We start from the raw sequence: 24,294 nt of genomic DNA, 5'->3' as shown, positions 1-24,294 counted from the left end.
CTTTAGACTGAGAGAGGGAAAGAGAGATCACATTCATAAAACTTATTACAGTGTATTGTTATAATTGTTGTATTTTGTTATAAGTATTGTTGTTAATCTCTTGGCCTACAGTACAAATTAAGCTTTATAATAAGTATGTATATACAGGAAAAAACATTGTGTGTGTGTGTGTGTGTATAGTGTAATCAACCCAAGATTATAAGACTTGACGCTCCTCTTCCAGATGACTTTAAGCCTAGTGACAAAAACAGATCTTGAAAAGACATTATTAATTATCTAAGTGTTAGGAAACAGGAATATGAGATGAAGACAGATTGAAGCCAGACAAGAAAGACTTTAAAACTGAATAATCGAAGAATTGGGTGAGCATTTTGGGCAAAGTAACATTATTTGCAAAGCCTCTGAGGTGAAAAAGATCCTGATACAGCTGAGAGTGTGAAATACACTAGAGAATAAGTAACAGGAATAGTTTCAGATGAAACTTTAGAAGTAGACATGGACTAGATTGGCAAGGCCTTGCAGGCTTTAAGCATTGGGACCTTACTCGGATAACACTGGTACTCTATTAGATTTGCATTTTTAAAGGAGTAATATGTCTGTTAACAGGAGTTCAGATCTGAAGGAACTAGTGTTAGATGTAACTGAAGGAGGTTAGAGGCTCCACAAGCTATCCAGGGAAGAGATTCTAACTGTGATAGACTTGAATGAATTGGAATGGTGATCATAGAGATGGGGAGATGTGAAAAATTTTCCATATTAGCCTGAGGGTATTGACTGATTACAAAAAGATGATGGAGTCAAGACATTTAGGCTACTCTGAGCAATTGGTTGGATGGTCATGCCATTTATGGAGTTGATGAGGAAGAATAGGTTTAGACATGTATACATGGATTCATTTTGAACATAATTGAGTTTAAGGTGCCTGTGAAAATCACTAAGAGGATCTATCAAAACGGATACTAGTCTGTTGCTCTAGTAAGCTATTTTAAGGGTGTGGTTATTGGGAAGAAAAGATGGTATAAAATAAGGAGGACACCTTGTCAGAGCAAGTAAAAGGAAAATGTGGGAGGTTGATCTGGAATTGATCTAAATGAAGAACAGCTGGGGATGTGGAATAGCACTCTAGGGAATGTTAATGGAGAGTTGGAGGTATGAGATTTATTTCAAAGATATGCTGAAAAAGCAGTTACTTCAAAAGACTTCTAAAAAGTTTAAAATGTACCCATTGAGAATGAAGTATAAAAGGTTTTAAGGGGGAAAATAGGGATGAGATGTAGATAATTTTAGTGAAATTTGAAATTTCTGACTTAAGAGGATATGCACCCAGGGTAAATGTGCTTTAGTTCTAATTAGACAACTCATTGCCATTCATGTGAGTCTCTTTAATGTAAAGATGCTAGAGGAACCCTTTTAGGTTTAACCAAACTGACATCATTGAATAACATTAAACCTTAATCACTAAGAAATTTTATGTTTTTAAAATCTGTCCCTCAGTCCCACTCTTGTCCATCTCCCTCTCCCTTTCTCTGTCTCTCCCTCCCTGTTTCCTATAATCTCTCCCTTCCTAAAACCCTCTCTAGAAAGGATATAGGATAGGATTTAAAGTTTAAATAAATGGGGCATTGAAAGGGAAAGGTGGTATTCCTTTTTAGTATTTAGCCATCTTACAGGGTAGATCTTTATTTTAAATGATTCTAAGTCCGAAGATAATAATTTTGTGTATATGTAATTTGCATAGATTTAATAAACAATGCTTAAGGTTATTTGTTTTTTAATGAATATTTTTGAGAAATATTAAACATTTTAAAAGTCAATTGATTAAACTATGGTACCGGCTCACAACTGGATTTGTAGCAGAAAAAAGTAAAATACTCCTGAAAGAAAAACAGCCTGTTACAGTACTCACTAGCAGTAACATCCGAGCACAACCCCAGTGAGCAGTGGAATGGCCTAATAAGCAAGTAGCTCACCTAGATGAATGAGGTAAGCTTCTGCAGCCCAGCATACCCTGTAAGCAGTAGAGAAGAACTGGCTGGCTGGGCTTGTATTCAGTAACTCTCCACAGGTTTAGGTAAGCACCAGTACAGGATCTAGAAGTGGACCTTCACGGACATCCGTGTAGCTTCAGTGAGCTTTGGAATGCCTGCTGTGGCATTCGCAGACATCAGTGTAGCCTCAGTGAGCCCTGGTTGGGTCCAGAAGCAGTTTCACCAAATTGTGCTTCTGTAGACATTGGTGCTGACTTGTTGAGCTGCAGGTCAGAACCTGAAATCATACCCATCAAGGCAGGCATGCCACAGTTCTCAGTGAGGTCCTTGGAGGGTCCAGGAAATAATCCTGCCACAGTAAGTATTCACAGATCTCAGCAAGCTCCACTGGGGGCCTGGCAACAGCCATAACTAATAAGACCCCTGAAGACCTCAGTGAACCCCAGGATAAAACTGGAAGATAAACCCACCATGGTAGGCCCCACAGGACCTAGTGAGAAACTCAGTCCCAGTAGGTCCTGGAAAGCAATGTAGCAGGCCCTGCCAAGAAGAGCAGATGTGACAAACTACATAGGCAAATGCAGGACCTGGTCCCTGTGAGATGCAGCTCTTGGAGAAGTGAGTCAGAGGGACACTGATTGGACATATAATCTCTAAGATAGGAGTAGGATTGATTATCCCTTGGTCAGTAGAGACCAGTGCAAACCTCAATAAAGTGAACATTGAGAGGACTCATACTACAATGCACAGAAAGTGTGGAGAGTAGAACCTGTGGTCCATGGGCTATGATCTGGAGTAGGGGATAATTGTGACACTGTCGTCAGCTCAGCAAGAAGCACAAGGGAGAGGGAAGTAGAGCTCATGAGAGGCATGCTCCTTAGAAAAAGGAATCTTGTGAATAACCTGGGTCCCTAGTAAATAGTGGAGCAGATATTCTGATCTGTACTCCCCCTTCTCTTCTGTTACTGATAACAATACTTTGAGATTTACTGAAAGCACAGGGACTGCTGAGACTCTCACCCCCAACCCCAAAGAGGAGGAGTATCAGGAGTGCTACAACTAAATGCCAGTCTCAGCCTAACTCAAGCACAGTAGTGTCTGGATCCCTCCAAGTCCATCTGCACCTTGCTGACTCAGCAACTGCAAAATAAAGATCATACCCAAACTGGCAAAGGCCAAAGGAAATAAATAACTGAATAAAATAAAATGCTAAAGAAATTTAAAACAATAATAGTGAGACCTCAAATGGAAAAATGGGAAAATAAAAACATCACACATGCAAATACAGGACCTCAAAAGAGTATGACATCACAAAGTGGGAACAACACTCCAGAATCCAGGTGCAGAAAGATTGAAAACTGTATCTCTCTATCAGATAGTTTAGAATGGATTTAATAAAGAAACTTACAGAAATAGAAGAAAATTCAGGAAGGCAAGTCAAAGAAATACAAGAAAACTCAGAAAAGCTAATTAAAGAGATGCAATAAAACTCAGAAAAACAAACTAACTCAGAAATAAAGTCAAGGAATAAGAGGGTAGCAATTGAAACTTTATGATCAGGAAGTATCAGAAATCCAGGAGATAAAGAGCTCAATAAATTGGATCAAAAACTCTAGAGAAAGTTATAGATGTCCAATAATTCAAAGAGAGGATTGAATCAGGACTTTGAAGATCATAATTCATGAAGGACTTAGGTGGAAGGACAGAGAGAAGAGAGAGATTAAAAAGAAAATGAAGTGGCTATTTGAGAAATAGCTAACCCTGTTTAGAAAGCCAAAGTGAGAATAATGGGTAGTCCAGAAGGGAAAGGGGAGAGGGGGGACAGAGAGCCTAGTCAAGGAAATAATAGAGGACAATTTTCTACATCTGGGAAAGGAATTAAATATATCATCCATGAAGCTGAAAGAACACCTGGATATATAAATGCAACAATGTCTACAATAAGACACACTAGGGAAACTAGTAAGAGTCAAGACAAAGAATATTGAATATAATTAGAGGTAAAAAGCAGGTGACATATAAATGTATTACCATCAGGCATATGCCACACTTCTCAACATTAACTTTGCAGGCAAGAAGAGAATGGGATTTATTCAAAATACTAAAAGACAAAAAAGTACCAAGAAAAAAATTTTTTTTTTTTTTTTTTTTTTTGTGGGACCCTTGCTGGTGGCCGGGGAACAAACTGGCGCTGCAGAGACTGCGGGCCGCCTCTCAGCCCAGCGCTCAACCGCTGCGCCACCAGGGGAGGCCCCAGAAAAACAAAATTTTAAGGAGTTTTCAAACATTAGACTTGCCCTACAAGAAATATGGAAAGAAAAACTCGTCTAATTCAAAACAAAGAAAATCCACATAAAATTAAATAAAGGAAATAGAACCAGAATAGACAACATTATGATAGCAAATACCCATATATCAATAATCACTAACTGTAAATAGACGGAACTCAACAACCAAAAGGCATAGAGTGGGTGGTTGGATCCTAAAACGAAATTTAATTTTCTGTTTTCTATAGAATACCCATCTGTGCTCCAAAGGTAAATATGGGCTCAAAATAAATTACTGGAAAAAAATCCTGCAAGCAAATGGGATTCCAAAAAGATCAGGGAACACTGTAAAGTATAAAGTAAACTTCATTTAAAATAGGTAACAAGAGGCAACCATGAAAGTTATATAATGATTAAGATATTAACTTATATGGAAGATAGAACACATCAATATATATGTATGCACCACTAGAGCACCAAAATACATAAGACAGCTATTAACATACTAAAAAACAGACATTGACCGCAACGTAATAATGGTAGACGATTTCAGTACCTACTTACATCAAGGGAAGGATCAACCAGGCAGAAAATCAAAAAGGAATCAAATACCTTAAATGAGAAATTAGATAAGATGGGACTAGGGATTTATAGGGAACCACACACACAAAAAGCTATGTATGCTTTCTTCTCATTACTTTTCTATCTCCTTCATTGTGAATTCATTTAATTTTAGCTATACAGCTACTACTTAGGAATCAAAAGAAATCCGGGAAAATTATAAGATGTGGTAGTTTTTTTCTTTCCGGTGTTACTTTTAAATAATACTACACTTCTTCAGGGATAAGTATGAATACCTTGTAACAGTATTGTAAGTTCTTCCCTCCTGCAATTTACAACGCTGTTAAGATTCATTTTACTTATCTGTAGGCTATAACCAACAACTATAGTGTTACTGTTACTTTTTTGAACAAACTGTCACCTTTCAGGTCAATTAAGAATAAGAAAAATATTTATTTTACATTTATTTCTTTGTTAACACTAGGAACATGTAAATTTCTAACATAAAGAATTTCCTTCTCTCTGAATAAATTTCTGTTGAGATTTCTTGCAAGGCAGGTGTACTTGCAAAAAAAGTCTTAATTTTTGTTAAGAAAGTCTTGCTTTCTCTTTCACTTTTGAAGGATAACTTCACTGGATACAGAATTCTAGACTGGTGGTTTTTTTTTTTTTTTTTCAACACTGAATATTTCAATTTACTCTCTTTTTTGTTTTGCATGGCTTCTAAGAGAAAACTGACCTGTAATTCTTACCTTTTTTCTTGTGTTAAGTATAGTGCCCCACCTGTTCTCCCATTCCCCCACCACCTTCCCCTCACCAGATGGTTGCTTTATAGATTTTGTCTTTGGATATGTATAGTTTTTTTTTTTTAATTAATTTTTTATTGAAGTGCCTTTTTCTTACTAACAGTATAGGATTTCTCCCCTCAGATGTGGTCACCAAGGTTCTCCCACCACCAAAGTACCCATAGTGGTTTTGTATAGTTTTAATATGATAAGGTTAGTTTTAATGTGATATGGTTAGGCATATCATATGGAGTTCATAGTACTACCTGGCTTTGTGATTTTGTGTGTGTTGTTAATTGTGAAAAATTCTCACTCATTTCTTTTTTTAAAAAGATTTATTTATTTATACATATAATAACTGGGGTACAGGCCAGAGTTGTGGGGGCGGTTAGAGGATTCACCAGAGACAGAGTGGGGAATGGAACAGGCAGATCCACTGAATTACACTGCTAAGGGGAGCAGCGGGAGAGTCAGGAGAGGTCTGCTATGCCATGTGGGTAGTTCTACTGGTTGGGGCTCGAACTCGTGCTGCCGTGGATGCAGCGAGCTTCATAGGTTGCATCTTAACCCCTTGCTCCACGAGGGAGGCCTATTCTCACTCATTATTTCAAATGGTTCACTGTTCCTTTCTCCTTCTGATATTTCCAAAGCTAGTTACAAAAGTTTAACCATACATATGTGGTAAATTTTATATGGTAGAACTTTTGTTAATTGTCCTAGATTTCTATTTTATCTTTTCACTCCTAGATTTTTATTCTATCTTTTCATTCTTGTTTTTCTCCTTGCTTTTCAGTTTTGGAAGTTCTGTTAATATTATCCTGAAATATTTTGATTTTTTCCTTGGCTGTCTCCAGTCTACTGATAAACCCTTCAAAGGCATTGTAGGGTAAGGTAAAAAGTATCAGGTTTTTCTGCCCTCCCGCCATTAGGATAGATGACGGAATCCTGCGGTCCCGAATGCATGCCTGATGGCGGGCCCCTGGAGTAGGGTGTGAGCATATGTAGATGGGATTCACCTGGGCCGAGACTGGGCATATAAGGGAGGCGTCATGGAGACGCCAGCAGAAGCAGAACCACGAGAGAAGCAGAGACCACCAGAGAATGCCAGAGAGCCCAGACAGAGTGAAGACTTGTTGGGGACTGGGAGGCCTGCCAGCCTGCCTGCTGTGTACCTGGTAAATCCCAATAAAAGCCTGAAAAGCTGAACTGAGGGCTCCAGGATTCTGTCCTCCTTTACCCTGTCTGCTGGAATCAGAGAACCTGCTCTGTGCCCCTTCCTACCGCTACGGGCATTCTTTGTTTTGGTTAGTGGTTTTTAGCTAGTCCTTTATTTTGATTCTTAGAATGTCCATATTTCTCCCTGTATTTTTTGTTCTTTTATGTTGCCTGCTTTTTCCCATAAATCTTTTAACATATTAGTCATAGTTGTTTTAAATTCCAATCTGATAATTCTGAATTCTCTGCCATATCTTTATCTAGTTCTGATGCTTGGTTTCTCTCTTTGGACTGCACCTTTTTGCCTTTTAGAATGTATTTTTTTTCCCTGAAAAGTGAATATGATGTGTTGAGTAAAAGGAACTTAGGTAAATGAGTCTCTAGTGTGAGGTCTTATGTTCATCTGGCTAGCAGTTATATTTACTATTTGCTGTGTCTCTGGTGCCCAAGGTTAAAAGATTACTCCAAAGTCTTTGTTTTTGGTCTCACCTTTAGAGATCTTAATTAGGTTGAGAGTCTTGCTGTTCTTTTATCTATAAATCCTGTTATTTTATAAGAGTCCTGTTGATTAGAAGCACTGTGGGGAGGGATGGAAGGAAATGTCTATAGTGCCACGATTTAACTCACTTTTAGCAAGCCTCAGCTGGGCAATTTTCTTCCTTCATGTCAGTAAGGCTTGGTAAAATAGTTTCCTTTTCAGGCACGCTTGATTAAGCAGAACAGAGTTCTGGTGTATTTCAAGGGTTCCTTTTCCATTTCCTCTGCTGGAGACAGGTGATTTCTAGTCTTCATAGAGATAACCTATTGTGGCTCATAGAGGTAAATTCATGAGTTTGGGGGGACTCCCCTATTTAAGACTGAGCACCTCATAATTTTTTATTAAGCTAGTCAATATTGAACCTTTGGTAACAAATTAATTACAATTGAAAGTGTTCCTGGCTTCAGTTGATGACTTCTGTCCCTGGACTTTTGCACTGTGTCAGCCCTGATTCTCTGTATGTGCCAGTCTCTCAGTTTCTAGGGCAGCAGTTTGCCCTATGACATCAATTCTCTGATGACCCTAATAGGAGTTGTTGATTTTCAATTTGTTCATTTTTTGTGCGTGTGTGTGAGGATAGGAATTGACTGCTGCCAAGCTCTTTGTATGTCAGAACAAACTGGAAATTCCTATGTATGGGGTAAGTAAAGTGTCAGGCTTTTCTGCCCTCCCACCATTAGGATTGATGATGGAACCCTGTGGTCCTGAATGCATGCCTGATGGTGAGCACCTTGAGTAGGGTGTGGGCATACGTAGATGGGATTCACCTGGGCTGAGAGACTGGGCCTATAAGGGTGGCGTCACGGGGAAGCCAATGGAAGAGCAGAGTGAAAAGAACGAGATCAAAAGAGAGGCAGAGGCCACGAGAGAATGCCAGAGAGTCCAGAAAGAGGGAAGACTTCCTGGGGCCTAGGAGGCCTGCCTGCCTGCCTTGTACCTGGTAAACTCAAAAGCCTGAAAAAGCCACAGAGGGCTCTAGGACTTCTCCTTTACCCAGTCTGCTCAGGTCATAGAGAACCTGCACTGTGCTCTTCCTGCCACTACACTGTTTCTTCTTAAAATGAAGATTTTACTTTAGAGCAACTCGATCACTTTAGCCTTTTCTTTTCCATGTAGGAACTTCCATGTATTTGAACATTGGGACAGATATTTTTTTTTAGATTATCTTTTAATTTGTTGGTTTCCCTAAATGTATACTGTGATCGTATGTAAAGTAAAATGGAATGAATCCTTAATAATTTCTTACTAATCCTGGATTCAATCATTAGAATGGAATCTGAGATACTTCTCTCTCTCAAAAATGTAGACAGGGTGAAAAATGTGGTGAATTTGCATAACATTTTGAAGTACCTTCAGTGTGCCAGACACTTGTGTGGGTAGAAGGAAGAGTAAAAAGTAGGTGTAAAGGCCGGACTGGGCACAGTGCAGGTTTTCTGATCCCATGCAGACCGGGTAAAGGAGGAGTCAGAGTCCTCAGTAGTTTTGCAGGCTTTTTATTGGGGTTCAGTGGGTACGTGCAAGGCAGGGGTGCTGGCTGGGAGGCCTCCCAGCCCCCAGCAAGTCTTCACTCTATCTGGGCTCTCTGGCATTCTCTGCTTCTGCTTCAGGCTTCTTCTCTTCCGGCTTCTACTGCTGCTCCTGGCGTCCCCGTGACGCCGCCCTTAAAAGCACAGTCTTAGCTTAGCTGAATCCCATCTACCTATGCCCACACCCTATTCCAGGTGCCCGCCATCAGGCATGCATTCAGGACAAGGATCCATCATCTATCCTGATGGTGGAAGGGCAGAAAAGCCTGATATTTTCTTTACCCTACAGTCCACCCCCTCAGGGTTTTCTGCCATACAGTCTATACATATATATACAGTTTTCTAAGCAAACAAACAATGCAGCCATGGCCCACAAAAGCAAATGCATCAAATATAACAAAATACAATATAACAAAATACAACAGAACACAAATAAGTCCAGGCAGGGCACCAACCTAGCGCAAAAGACAATTATTGGTACCAGCAGATAAGCCACCAAATCTGCTGCCGAAGGCACTGCTCATACGAGGGAGGGGAATCACTCACGGCATCTACTATATCACACCAGGAGCCGTCAGGCTTCCTGGCCTTCTCTGGCTGTAGTCTCAGCTACAAGGCACACACAGCATCCACCCCCAGGATGCACTAGCTCTGGGATTGGCAATTTTATTCTGTTGGGGGTAATCGCCAACCCTCAGGGTTTCTGTCTGCAGTCGCTCCAACACTCGGCCTTCACAGCCACCAGTGCGACTCACAGACCCCTGCACTCAGGCCAACCCACTGCACAATCACATGGGTCGGGGATCCAAACTCTGCATGTGGCTTGGGCTCCACCCCAAGCCACATTCCCCACCCGTCCCCCAAGGACAGGTTCCTCAGCTCCTCACCCTCACTCAAGAATGAGCAGGGCATCACCCACAGGTGATTTTACGAGACTCAGTTCTTCAGCATACCCAGGCTGCTTAACAGCCACTTAGGGCTTCTCCACTTAGCATCAGTACCAGCTTTTGCCTTCTTAGTTGGCTTTTCTCCTCCACCTGGCTGCTGGGCATGCACAGGCTGCTTTTGGCCATCTAGGCCCACTGGCCACCCCCAGATCCTAAAAAAAAAAAAAAAAACATAACCTGCCAAGGTCCTCCGCCTTCTGGCGGGATTGTCAGTCCAAGTTTATCAGTCCATGTCCATTGACCTCTCCCTGCGTCAGCAGCGGCCTGCTGCCTCAGGGGTCATTGGCTGGTCCTTTCCGGTGTCGTGGCCTGGTCCTCTCGGGCATCTCCTCCATGCGAGATCTTGTCCCACAGCTCTGGACCGTATCCACCTTCTGTGCCGCCATGGCACCTCCAGCGTCATCACAGGCAAACAGTCTGTTCTCCTTAGTCCCTCTAGGTCTTTGGAGGGCTCCAATACCCGTCTGCATGGATCCTGCCGACTTACGCCAATTGTAATGTCAGGAACTGGACACGGTGCAGGTTTTCTGATCCTATGCAGACCAGGTAAAGGAGGAGTCAGAGTCCTCAGTAGTTTTGCAGGTTTTTTATTGGGGTTCAGTGGGTACGTGCAAGGCAGGGGTGCTGGCTGGGGGGGCGGGAGGCTGGCAGGCCTCCCAGCCCCCAGCAAGTCTTCACTCTATCTGGGCTCTCTGGCGTTCTCTGCTTCTGCTTCAGGCTTCTTCACTTCCGGCTTCTACTGCTGCTCCTGGCGTCCCCGTGACGCCGTCCTTAAAAAGCACAGTTTTAGCTCAGCTGAATCCCATCTACCTATGCCCACACCCTATTCCAGGTGCCCGCCATCAGACATGCATTCAGGACAAGGATCATCATCTATCCTGATGGCGGAAGGGCAGAAAAGCCTGATATTTTCTTTACAGTAGGGCACCCAGATTGTAATGTTTGTGAGTAGATTACTAATAGGCAATTAATATAAAAAAATGTTTATATAGTGATGATATTTATTTTTTTAAAGATTTTTTTATGCATACAAGAACCGGGATACAGGCTGGAGGTTTGGGGGAGGGATGAGAGAATTCACCAGAGACAGAGCGGGGGAACAGGATCGGCAGATTGACTGAAATACACTGCTAAGGGGAGCAGCAGGTGAGTCAGGAGAGGTCTGCTGAGCCATGTGGGTAGCTTCCTGCCTGGGGATCGAACTCGTGCTGTAGTGACTGTGGCGAGCTTCATAGGTTGCATCTTAACCACTTGTGCCACCAGGGAGGCCCATGTAGTGATGATATTTTGTCATGTCCAGAGGAACATAAAGGTGGGACACTTTGTTCTATCTTAAAGGATTGTGTTGGGGCAGAAAAAGTTACCTGAAGCAGTTGACATATTTTCTGTCTCTTGGAGGATGATTGGTGCTTAGAACATTTGGGATAACTGAATAGATGGTTTAACCTGTGGTTGCTTTTCTTCTGCAGTCATGAATTGGAAAACAAGGCAATTATATATGGCTTTATTATTTGCTGTGATAATATTATGAATTCTAGAACAGACACTTGACCTGTATTTCAAAGCAAAATATAAGTTTTGAATTGTTTTGTATTATCCTATAGTAAGAAAGTTGAGAATGAACTGTGATACTGTATTTCATATTGACATTTAGCATACATATTGCCAAAATGGTTTGATTTTTTAATTCTCAAATCATACCTCAAGTACTTAGCTTAGTAGAATTCATTTGGGTTTGAGAAAGTTTGATTGCTTTTATTATTTAAATGTAAGCATATTTTATAATTTCATTGATAGTAGGAAATTTTAATAGTAAGCACTCATTTTAAGCTCTTTAAGAAGTGGCAAGCCATGATATAGCTTCATAAGTATTTTTGGTGTAACCCTGTGTATTTTTTGTATACTCTTTCAGTTTTACAGTACTTTACCTTGTAAAAAGGTAAATGAACATAATTTTAACTACTTTAAAATATGGGAATACTATTAGATTAATAACTAGTTCTAGTATAGTGTGGTAGCTTTTGAAATTCCATTACCAGACAAGATAAATCTCTTCTAGCATACTTCTAATATTCTGCTCCTAAAATGAAATAGATACATATACATAAAAGAAAGAATTTGGGACTCCTTAAAGAAAGCAGGATAGAAATTTTATTTTAAATTACAAATTACAGAATATAACACTACAATAATTTACGTCTTAATTTTCTACAAAAAAAAAAGTATCTCCTGATTTTATTTCATAAAATTTGACTTTCAATTATGTTGCTGCTAAAAATATTCTCTGGAATATTGTCTGTTGATGATTAAAGGAAGAAATATTCTTTAAAATGACTACTTAAACCTACTGAACAATTGTTCTTATATCAGGCATTTCTTTGATTATTCTTCTTGCTTTATTTAATAGAAATTGTCTTTTCTATTGCTACTGTAACAAAATACCATGAAGATAGTGGTTTTAAGCAACATAAATATAAGATTCTATAGACTAGAGTCCATTATGACTGTCACCTAACTAAAATCAGTTCTCTAAAGAGACCCTTCACCTGTAATGGTTTACTTTCTGCTGCTGTGTGAATAACTATGACATTAGTATTAAGACTTAGGACCAGCTACTATATAAACTCACAAAAATATATAAAGGCTTTCTTTTTTCTCAAAACAGTACTCTAAAAGCACATTTTCTGATTGCAATATTTCTAGAATGTTTCTTTTACAATTTCCTCATAAGTATTATATATTATAGTAGAATTGTGACTCCTCTGAATTGTATTTTTAGATATTGATAAAGATAATAGTAAAATATAAATTAATGAATATGTATTAATTATAGAGGTTCCAAGGAAGAATCTGTTTACTACTTACTTGACTGACTTCATTTCCTTGAAGTTGTAGATCAAGGTCTTATATCCTCACTAACTGTAAACTGCCAGCTTCTAGAGGTATCACATTTCTTGGCATTTCATCTTATTTCTCCATCTTCAAAATTAACAATGGCTGGTCAAGTTGTTCTTATTTTGCATCTCCCTGACACAATTTTCTTCTGAAATCTGTTACTAAGGATTTTTTATGATTAGATTGGGACCATTCAGATGATCCTAAACCATCCGCCCATCTCAGGTCCTTAACCTTGATCATATCTGTCAAATCTGTTTTATCTTGTAACCTAAAATAGTCACAGGTTCCAGAAATTAGGCTCTAGATATCTTTGGGGAGCCATGTTTCTGCCTCTCACAAACAGTAATACTAACTGCTGAATTTGCTTGATTACTTTTCCTTTTTTGTTTAGAATACCTCTAATTTCCCCCTCCTCCCTTGACTCACTGAGTAGAAAAGATGGATTAAAATTCAGAGTAATCAGAAAAAATGCTTTTAGAGCATTGTTTTTGAGAAAAAAGAAAGCCTTTATATGTTTTTGGGAGTTTATAGTAGCTGGTCCTAAGTCTTAATGTCATAGTTATTCACACAGCAGCAGGAAGTAAACCATTATAGGCGAAGAGTCTCTTTAGTATCAACACATTCCAAGATAGAGAGATGTTCATCCAAAGCAATAATACAGTAATTAATGTGAACTTTGGTAATGGGTGACATTGCATCTTAATGTATTATTTCTTTCCTACCTAGATCATCACGAAGTACGTATATGAGCTCCTGGAAAAAGATTGTAATTTGAGAAAAATTTCCATCCCAGTAAGTCCAATTTTTAAAAATGTTTTACTTCCAAATAAGATAGTTTTCAATTTAAAAGAAAACTTTTGTTTTAACTAGTGGTAAGTTAAAGTGTTATGGTTCTATTTTTTGATATTGATAAAGGTCATATTAAATGCCTATTCAGTATATATTATCTCATTGTATCGATAGCTTTTAAAAATAATTTCTGTGTAAAGAAAATAACTACTTTCCAGTCTTTTGAAAATGTTGATTCTTAAAGGACTACCCTTTCCACTACCCTTTTTAATTTCATTACTATCATATATTTTTGCATTTTTATTTTAAATATACTTTTTGTTGCATCAGACATTCACCATCTCTTTTTTTCATGATTTTTTAAAATTGAATATTTTATTCCTATGTTTCCTCTACTTGTTTCAAAATTCATTCCTGGTGCTTCCTGTTTTAGAACACTGCTTCTCATTTTAGCAGAATAATTTGTATATGTGTGCAATATACATATCTGCATATATAATTATCATTACCATATATATATAGAGAGAGAGGGATTGAGGAAGAGTATTGAGGTATAACATTGAATTACAAACAATAAGTTTCAGGTGTTTATCTTTATACCTTGACAACTGTTTATCTACACCACACCCAAGCCAGGCCTAATTACCATTCACCAACTTCCTTGAGGGGATTATGCTAAATGAAATGTTAGAAACAGAAAGCCAAATACAGAATGATTTCTCTTACAGGTGGAAGATAAACAAAGCAAAGTTACAATCAAAACAAAATGAAAATAAATAGGTAGATTCTGATGAAAACAAAATGGCAAGTTACTAGACTGGAATAGCATAGGGGGTAGGTGGATCAGTTAGACAGGATTGATTGGAAGTGGTAGATGGTAATTGGACCTTTGAGAATTTCTTAATACCGCCTGTCTTCACAAATTAATTTCATAGTTATCTATTTAAAATAAATCTAGTTTATATTTAATTTTGTATAGGTAACTTCAAGTGCTAGGTCACATTGTTAGTCATTTGTATATTTTTTCATTCATTAAACAGATATTTATTTGAGGATGCCATGCGCTGTTCGAAATACTTCTGACATAGTAGCTAACAAAACCTTATCCTGTATAATAGCTGGGCCAGTTCTTGTTTACTTGTAAACTTTCTTTTTGAAGTACATCAAAATAAAGATTCTAGTATTTTTGGCAGGGAGGAGTGAATATATCAGGGTTTTTTTTTTTTTTTTTTTTATTCAAATCTCTTGTTATAGTTTTGATTTTAGGCCTACTGTCTTGCTCCGTATATTGAGTTTGCTGTTCTGGAAAGTTAAGGTAGAAATTTGTCACTTTGTCCAGTTTTTCTTTCTTTTTTTCCTTAAATTTAATGTAATTGGATAGTCCCATCAAATATAACCACTGTAGGGCATCTACCACCAAATCATCCATAGTCCACCACCACAATCCCTTGTGCTTCCTTCCTTCTTTGTCTTTACCCCTCCCGCCCTTGGTACTAAAGTTGCGTAATCAGCTCTCAATGGTTAGTTTTTAATCTTGTCTTTATCTGACTCTTAGTTTAGTTACTTTATATTCCAAATATTAGATATACCATCTGGTATTGATCTTTCTTCTTCTGACTTATTTCACTAAGCATTGTCCCTTTTCAGCTCCAAGAATTACCCAACTCCACAAGAAAAGGCAACATAAAAATAATGGGAACCAAAGAGAAAAAAGAAAAGAAAATATACTTAAAGGAAAAAAATGGAGGAAAACTTCCTGAACCTAGAGAATGGAATACATGTACAAATCCAGGAAGCTAAAAGAACCTTAGTGTACCTAAATAAGGTGATTCCAACACCAAAAAATACAGTAGTGAAACTTCTAAGAGTTCACGATAAAGAAAAAATACTGACGCTGGCAAAGAGGAAGAAGCAAATAGTCTGTAAAAGTACCCTAATCAGGCTAAATTCAGACTTCTCTGAAAACAGTTTCCCTTTATTATTAATTTTATTTCTTTCATAGTTTCTGAAAATGATATTAAAGAGCCTTGGGTTAAGTCTTTGTTACCGAACAGTTAATACTGAGTCCTTTAATTTTATAATACTTCGATTTCCCTCCTATCTTTGGACTTCAGTCTGCTAGATTTCTAGAACAAATCACAAGATAATTGGCCTTATACATTGTTATATAATTAAGTTTCATTAATTTTCTTTATGGACAACCGGAGATTAGGTTTAGAAGGACTTTATTTTCTTCTCATTTAATATTAGCTTATAAAGCCAATAAGCACAGAGAGCTTTATGTTATATGAAAATATTATAAGTGTCATGTTCATTTTTGGTTAGAAAAGATTCCCTAATTTTATAAACTGAACATATTTTTTTCAGTTTTAGAAAATTTATCTCAAATTATCGTAAATTTTATATAGCTATTAAAGTTTCCTTCTTTTACTGTTAGTTTTCTCCGAGTTTTCCTAAATTCCAAAGTTAGCAGTTGAGTGGGGTGGTTTTCACAGAATTGCTCTTTTGAAGACATTGCACTAAATTTAAAAAAATATTTTTTTTACAGTAATATTGGCATACAACACTGAATATGTTGATTCAAAGGTATAGGTATAGGTGCACACCTATTCAGATGTATGTAACCAAAACATACCACCACTAAGTCACACTTATTTGTCTGATGATAAACTAGTCTTTAGTTTTATACTTTCATAATTTAATAAGGAAGAAGAGCTTTTTTCTTCTTTTTTAAATTGACAGCATTTTGTGGAACGCTGTGACTTGTTAGAAATCATATTCATGTCTTGTGTTTACTCCCTCTCTTACATAACTTAGGTACAAAATATTTTTAATTGTTGTGTCTCGTACTTGTATAGAATATTGGATACATGAAATAACTTAATAATTTGACTACAAATTTTCATTCAGTTCATGGTGCCATGTTTAAATTAAACCTCACAATTAGTAGGCTTCACAAGTGTCCCAAAATGAACTGCTAAAAATTGTTTGTAGTTGATATGTCAGTAAAGTGAAATAATACACTAGAATTACTTTTGTATGTATTTAATGAAAGTGCAGCTTAATGAGTCACTGTTTAAAGATAAGGAACTTGGAATAGCTATTTCCAAACTTTAGTAAGAAAAGAAGAAAAATTTATTTTATAAGTATTTTCTCTTTAAAATTAGCACTAACTTTATGCAGACTAAATTACAGTTACCAACTGTAGTCAGAATTCTGTATTAAATTGGGATGAATATGAGCCAATAACTAGCTCAAATACTACTTCTACCACTTAATGATACCATTACATTACTTATTTTTATTGTTTTTCTTTGAATAGTCTGAAGTTTTTATATATTCAAGGTTAACTTTTCTGGATGTTCAAATAAAACTTTTATTCATATATTCAAGTATTTTAATTTGTAGACTTAAAAATTCTTAAATAGCATTTCAACATAAAAAACTTTTTCTCGCTAAAAATAAGCACTCACCCAGTTTTAAAGCGATTACTCTGAAATTCAAAGTATCATTGTTTCATTACTTTAAAAAACAACTCAGTTCCTTGGTAACAGGGGGCCTAGTGAAATAGAAAAAAGAACCTGTAATCAGCATTTACCAAAAAGTGTATATATACCTACAGGTCTTTTCAGTAATATAAATATATACCCTTTTCCATAGTCATGCCAGTGTCCATTAAGGCCTCACTGATTTTCAGAGGCACTTTTATTTGTACTCTTTGGTAAATAAATGACTGGAAACCTCTGTGGTCTCTTTCTATTATATACTGTCAGCTTTGCTTGGTAATTTTTTTTTTTTTATCATTTTCTTTTTTTAAGCCACTTTAATTACTTTCATATCATGATCCTCAGTAAAAGGGAATTTTTCTTCTCAGATTTAGTTTTACTGTTCCTCATCCACTTCTCATCCTTGGTGACTTCAGTCATACTCATTGATATCATCATAATTTGCTTACCCTAGGCACTGGGTACAAGTAAAGCTGATGTAATTTATTAAAAGTCATACCTATCCTCCTAACTACTTAACTCTTGATATAATTAAAATACAATTAATCTTATTTTAATTTTTTAGCACTGTATAGCTCTCTTAAAATTCTTTATAGTCCTACATCAGTTGCTCTTCAATATATGCTTTCTGAAGCAGGCAAATACTATAACCAGTTAGGATGACATATTGCTTAGTTAATCTAAAGGAGTTCATTGGTAATGCTTGACAAGGTTCCTTATTCCAGATGTTCATTTTCATTTAGAGAGCACCAGTCTCTCTTTTAGGAATTAGGAATGTAGCTGGATACAAACTAAAAGGTCTGCCTTTCTGGAGTATACCCTGTGAAAGGAGCAGATGGTTAATAAACAGATAAACAAACATAGAAATCAAGTATACACTATATTAGATTGTTGTATGTGCTATGGAGAAAAACAAAACAGGAAATGCACTAGGAAATTCTTGGGGGAGGTGTTTGCAATTGTAAATGAAGCTTCACATAAGGTGGTGTTTTTTTTAAAACTCCTGTAGTCTTGCTCTTCTTTCTAAAATATTTTTTCTTTGTGCTGTGCTTATACAAATAGCTAAGTATCTATAATGAATACCATTCTGTGGTTTGTTTTTATTTTAGTAGTGAAGTATTATTTTATTCTCTTCTTAGCAATAGTGAGTGAGAACATGTAAAATCCAGGGCATTATTTTGTATCTAGAGTTTTTTGTCTATTTCTTGTTTTGATAGTTGTGTGAATATATTCTGTCCATGAAATGAAGAGCTCTTGCATTAGCCAGTATATGGATTGACCCTCTCTACTTGAGCATGTATATATTACCAGCTTTCATGACTTCAACTTCTGATCTGGCTGTACAAAGGCTTCCATTGCTGGTTACTGATAATTATTGAATGGAAGAACACTCAGTGTCTGCTGTGACATATGTAATAAAAGGTTGTGAAGTTACCCCTTCCTAAATACCTTTATTAGTTTTTCTAATCTAAATCATGCTCAGTCTAGTTTAAACCCAAGTACAATCAAAATGAATAAAAATACTTTTTATCCCATAAATAACCATCATATAAAATATGATTATTGGAGAACACAAAGTTGTTTCATAAAATGATAGTTATACAATGCTGTATTCACGCTGTGAAATTAGAGTTCATTTATATAGAGCAGTAGGTGTTTGACTTTTTAAGTAGTTCTCTCTGCCCCCTTTTAAAAGTTTAATAGTGTTAGTGGTTAATATATAATTTTCTAAAAGGTGAATTCTGCCATTGTGTTTTTTTTTTTTTTTTTGTATTATAGGCTTCTGTTACAGAATTATAGACTTAATTGCAGTGTGACCTTAGGCAAGTTATTTAAACTCTCTAGGCTTCAATTTACAAATGAGTATAGCAATAGTACCACCTTGATGGGATTGTGATTGAAACAATGCTTTTAAAATGTTAGGATGGTATCTAGATGATAAGAGACACTAAATATACAATAATAATGTTAGGAGACATTTTCAGTTTTCATAATAACTATCATGTCTTTTTTGCTCATCCATCTAATTGTAATTATTAATCCCTAATGAATGCTTTAATCATATTTTAAAGTTTTTTTTGCTTTTACAATTCTATAGTAGCCATTCTATAAGTTTCTAGTGATCATTAATTGTTTTCTCATTTGTCTGTGCTTGGTAAGGAAACATTTGTTTATTATTTAATTTTTTTTAATTACAGGTAGATGCCACTGAAAGTGAACCAAAGAGTTTTATCTTTATGAGTGAGGATGCTTTGACAAATCCACAGAAACTGATGGTTTTAATTCATGGTAGTGGTGTTGTCAGGGCAGGTCAGTGGGCTAGAAGGCTTATTATAAACGAAGACCTGGACAGTGGCACACAGATACCTTTTATTAAGAGAGCTATGGATGTAAGTGAAATTTCCTTTATATTTTTGGCATTGCATAGCTGTTTTATTATGTGTTTAAATTATTTTATCATGTCTCTTCAAAAGTATGCCCTAAACATAATCTTTACATTGTTTTTATTTGTAATGAAGGATTATTCTACATTATTTTGCAGTTATTACAAAAACCAGAATGATGTCTTCAGTGTTCAAAAATTTAGATATATATTTAAAATGAATATTTTCAATTCTAAAATGTAATCAAAACTTATTAGTATTATTGAAAATACTTTTGAAAAAATTTAACAATGCTTTTATAAACCTTTTCTACCTGCATGAAATTAGAAACTAACAGAAATATGCTGCTTTAATTTCTTATTATTAATAGTAGAATTTTTTACTTATTTCTAGAAAACAGTTCAGAGTCCACAAAAAATGCTTTAAGCTTAATTAAGACATCACTATATAATATAATAAATTGTGATTTATACTGAATACTTTATTCTTATTTAAATTAAAACTTTGAAGAAATTGGTATTTTAAAATCATATTTCTGTAATAGTGAAATTGTTTTTCTTGACTAAGCATTGCTGTACCTTAATGATAGATTTCCTTTTTTTCTTTTCACTGTCTCATTTTTGTTTTTTTGAATTTGTTGTTGTTGTTGAGGTTCTGTTGGTATATAACACTTTACATGATTTAGGGGTACAGGTTCACATCTCTTCAGATGTGTGTCACCTCACCACAACTACCCCAAAGCCCTCATAACCCTCTACCATCATCTATTGGTACCTTCTTTTTTTTATTCCCCACCACCACCATTTCCCTCAGGTAACCTCAGTTCTCTCTCATTCTTAACTCTGCAATGACTTAGACAAATTTTGAAAAGCATAGATTTATGTATAAGTAAAGATTTTTTTCAAAAAAAAGATAAAGTGACATCTTGTATAAAAGGTCTAATATATGAAGATAAAATTTTTCAGGAATATGTGCAGGTATGCTTTATGCTACATTATTACATTTTGTAATTAAAATTGGAAAGGTATTCTTTGATACCATGATGATTGCAAAGGTCAAGGATAATGTTTTCTACTCAGTTCTGAAATGGTGATATCAAGACCATTTCTAGCTTCTAAAGAATATTTTTAATAGATTTTGAGTTCCTTAAAATGTTACAAGTGGAATTTCCTAGGTTAATTGTACAATTTTTTCAGTCTTCTTATATATGCAGAGAACATAGATAATACTTTTGATTGGTTGCTAACTTCAATAGTATGTTTTTAGTTATTTGAAGTAGCTAACATAAGTTTAAGTTTTAGATTCAACTTACTATATACACAGAAAACACAGATAGTACTTTTGATTGGTTGCTAACTTCAACAATGTGTTTTTAGTAAATTGAAATAACTAAAATAAATTAGTTTAGATTCAAGTAACTAAAATAAATATTTAAACTGTCATATTTTAGCTTAAATAGTGAAACGAACTTTGTCTTTGACAGTGTATTATGTGATTAGAACATATCATGTAGATGTATTTTGAGAGGAACATTGTGTGCCAAATATGACCACAGGTCACTGAATATTTGAAAACATAATTTGGTTAAGAAAATCAGCTCTTGGTATATGTGAGTATCTGTTAAAATATTTTATGTTATTTATTGTCCCTGCTACTAGATCACAAAATATTACCTATTCGCAAATACTTTATTTTTGTATGTGGGTTTTTGAGATGAAAGCATATAGAGGAAGCTTTGAACAAACTGAACTGTTGAGCTCTCAAACAGGAGGTAATAAGTTTGTCAGTAACATTAAAATAGTCACTTTGTTCTTAAAAGTAGGAATAATGTTTTGAGGATACTACTATTTCATTGGCTAGACTTTTTCCTCCTTTTCTCAGTTACAGCAAAAAAAAAATATCCTTTTTATGAAAACAGCTGTTTCTAAGTTCTTTAGTTTTTAGTGTATTTGGTATTTAATAGGTATTGTACTTTGAAAATATTAGTTTATATACTTTATTCTCTAAAAACTGAAAACGACCTTTATTGTGCTAACTTTCTATATCATGGGCATTCAAAACTGGTTATCTTTTTAATCCAGATAGTGATTTTAATTACTTTTTAACACCTTTTCATAAGTGTTTCTGGTAGTTCAAGGGCTTTTATGTGTTTGTGTGGGGGATGGAAGAGGGGGTAACACAGGGGAAAGGATGGTATTTTAGGAAGCAGTCAGAGTAGCATTAATAGGAAGAGAGAGGCTGTCTCATCTTTACTTGTTTCAGTTTTTGGACTTCTAAAATTGAATGAAAGAGAGGTCTTCATAGTTTATGAAAGGTTGGGAGCTACTATGTTTTTCATGCTCTGTCAGTTCTCATATTACAACTAAAGTAAATTTTTACATTTTGAGGTCAGCCAATATTATCGCTACTGAGTATTGGTAATGTTTCTGCTTTTTTCCTTGCAGATTTTGTATATAAGATGAAATATCCTAAAATTGGATTTCTGTCATTATGAGATTAAGTAGAACCCTGTTTCTAGGTAGAGTGTTTTGCAAAAAATATTATGTTTAAATATCTGTACACCTATTTTGGTTGAAACTGGGGTGAAAACTGAAACTACCTTCACAACAGCATTTGAGATTTCTTACCTGAACCTAGGAGTTCCATAGATCACAGTTTGAAAATTACAGGTATTCCAATCCTTGCATTTTAAATATTTCACAACCTTATTGTAAAGAATGTATTAAGGTTTCATGTGGGAGAAATAGTACATAGCAGATAAATCCCCACAAGTGCTTTTGAGGTTGCCACAGCTAATATTTTTAGTGTTTAACAATCTTTATTGCATAATATATTACTTGGTGTAAGAAACAGTGTATCATATAGCCAAGTGCTAATTATTCAGTGTCTGGATGTGCAGTTTGAGTTATTCATTCTTGTTTTTTCTTTGATCTTTTCTCATATGCATCCTTTTAGGCGTATCATTTGGCCTCTATAAAAAGGACAAAGAAAGTAGGTGACACATTTAGTTACTAATTGTGGGTCTGGAACAAGAGTGCAGAATTTAGGGATTTGGTCCCACTCAGGTAATACATTATATGTAAGACCCTGAGAGTGAGTGCTTCCTTCAATTTTATGCCAGAAAGTTTTGTGCAAAGCAGTCTGGGAGCCACTGCTTTTGGTCTATGGAGTCACATTTCTACCATGTTTCAGAACTACGCAAAGGACTTTTCATTCACAGATGCCCCTGTGTCACCCCCAATTTTCATTCAAAATATTTGGTTGGGGTCTGATATTACATTTTAATTACCCAGGTGATTCTTGTGCTGCTAGTCTGGGTATCACATCATAACAACTAGTGTAGGTAATACTCCTTGGATGGGTTGCGTTTATTTATACTTTTCAGTCTTTATAGTGCCTAAGGTAGAACTTAATAGTAATTATATTTATTAAGACAATGAGTGAGATATTCTAGAAAATTATGAAGAAAACTTCAAAATATTATATATGTGATTCATACCCAGCCTAACTTAAATTTTATTAATGTTAATAATTTCTTGAGAATACCTCACCAAGCCTACACTTTTCCCAGTTTCTCAAAGTTGGATCATTCAGAAGACTGTTATTGAGTATAATTTTTATGCTGTTTTGTCCAAGTTTTAAATATTAAAACTTTTTATCAATTTAATTTATACACTTTGGATTATATAATATGGTGGACTAAGCTAATTTATATGCACCTTTCCCTCCTAAACACACATAAGAATAATGACTAAAACATAGCAATAACAAAAATATTAAATGCTCAGTTATGTTCTGAGATATAAAAGGAATCATTAAATGCCTGACTATAAAAAAGACCTTATTGTAAAAGGGATCGCTGGTTAAGATATATGCCTGAGGCCATACAGGGTCTGCATCATAGCTTTGAGTCTGAAGACTCTTGAATATAAGTAGGATCCTGGAAGTTTCTGCCCTCTTAGTTTTTAGGACTAAGGAATGTAAGCTCACTCACCTTCAGATGAAATGAGGGAGTTTCTATGCTGGAGGTGCCAGGTAGTATAAACAAACAGTCTTCCTTGGGAATTAAAAGTCATAGCCCAAAGATCAATTTAGATTTTCAGATTGAATTTAACAACCTACTTACTTATTGTAAGAATCTCAAGCAATGTAAATTCAAGTAAAAATGATTTCTGAACTGATGAAAGCCCGGAGCACCACGTAATAGCAAATATAAAAAAAAAACTGCCAATTGCAATACTTTACAATCTAGAATGAATTCAGTCAGAAATTAAAAATTATATGAGGAAATGATACATCACCAAAAAATGGATCAAGTCACACAACTATTAAACATAGTTAAAGAGAGAATTAGTGAACTAAAACTAAAGTTGAGAATGTAGCACAGATAAACCAAGAAAAAACTATTATAGAATAATTAAAAGTTATGGTGAATAGAATAAGACCTAATATTTCTCATAGATTTTTAGGAAAAAAATAGAAAAAAAGGGGCCTTCCTGGTGGTGCAGGGGATTAAAGAGAGTGCTGTCAAGCTGTTGCCAGCCACTGCAACATGAGTTCAGAGTTCAATCCCAGCTGGCCAGGGAGGTGAACCCACATGGCACAGCAGACCTCTCCTGTCTTGCCTGCTGCTCCCCTCAGCAGTGTTATTTCAGTAGATCTGTCTGTTCTGCTCCCCACTCTCGCTGGTGAATGCTCTTACCCCCTGCACCTCTGGCTTATAACCCAGTTCTTGTATGCATAAACAAATATATCTTTAAAAAAAAAACAATAGAAAGGGGAAAAGAAGCAGTGCATAAATAATCAAGTGTTTATGAATCATTGTTGAAGAAGCATGGCATATCTTGAGTAAAATAAGTGAAATAAAATAAATCTACACTCAAATACGTT

The 24,294-nt window shown here is 35.8% G+C and overlaps 1 protein-coding gene across 7 annotated transcripts in view; it reads left to right on the top strand.

The window, feature by feature from the left end:
* The window catches only part of FAM172A (family with sequence similarity 172 member A), a 433,278-nt gene that overhangs the window by 79,010 nt on the left and 329,974 nt on the right, over positions 1–24,294 (top strand). For 6 of the 7 annotated variants that reach the window (XM_054688529.1, XM_054688526.1, XM_054688527.1 and 3 more), the window contains 2 exons: positions 13,452–13,517; positions 19,219–19,410. In XM_054688529.1, the coding sequence (XP_054544504.1) occupies positions 13,452–13,517; positions 19,219–19,410 (258 nt within the window). The remainder of the gene's footprint in view (positions 1–13,451; positions 13,518–19,218; positions 19,411–24,294) is intronic. The other variant, XM_054688531.1, reaches the window with a different exon arrangement.

The sequence above is a fragment of the Talpa occidentalis genome, unplaced genomic scaffold, assembly GCF_014898055.3.
Source record: "Talpa occidentalis isolate TD23 unplaced genomic scaffold, MPIMG_talOcc4v2.1 talOcc4.6, whole genome shotgun sequence".
NCBI lineage: Eukaryota > Metazoa > Chordata > Mammalia > Eulipotyphla > Talpidae > Talpa > Talpa occidentalis.
Note: the sequence above shows the minus strand (reverse complement) of the source record. Positions and strands in the feature narration are given on the sequence as shown.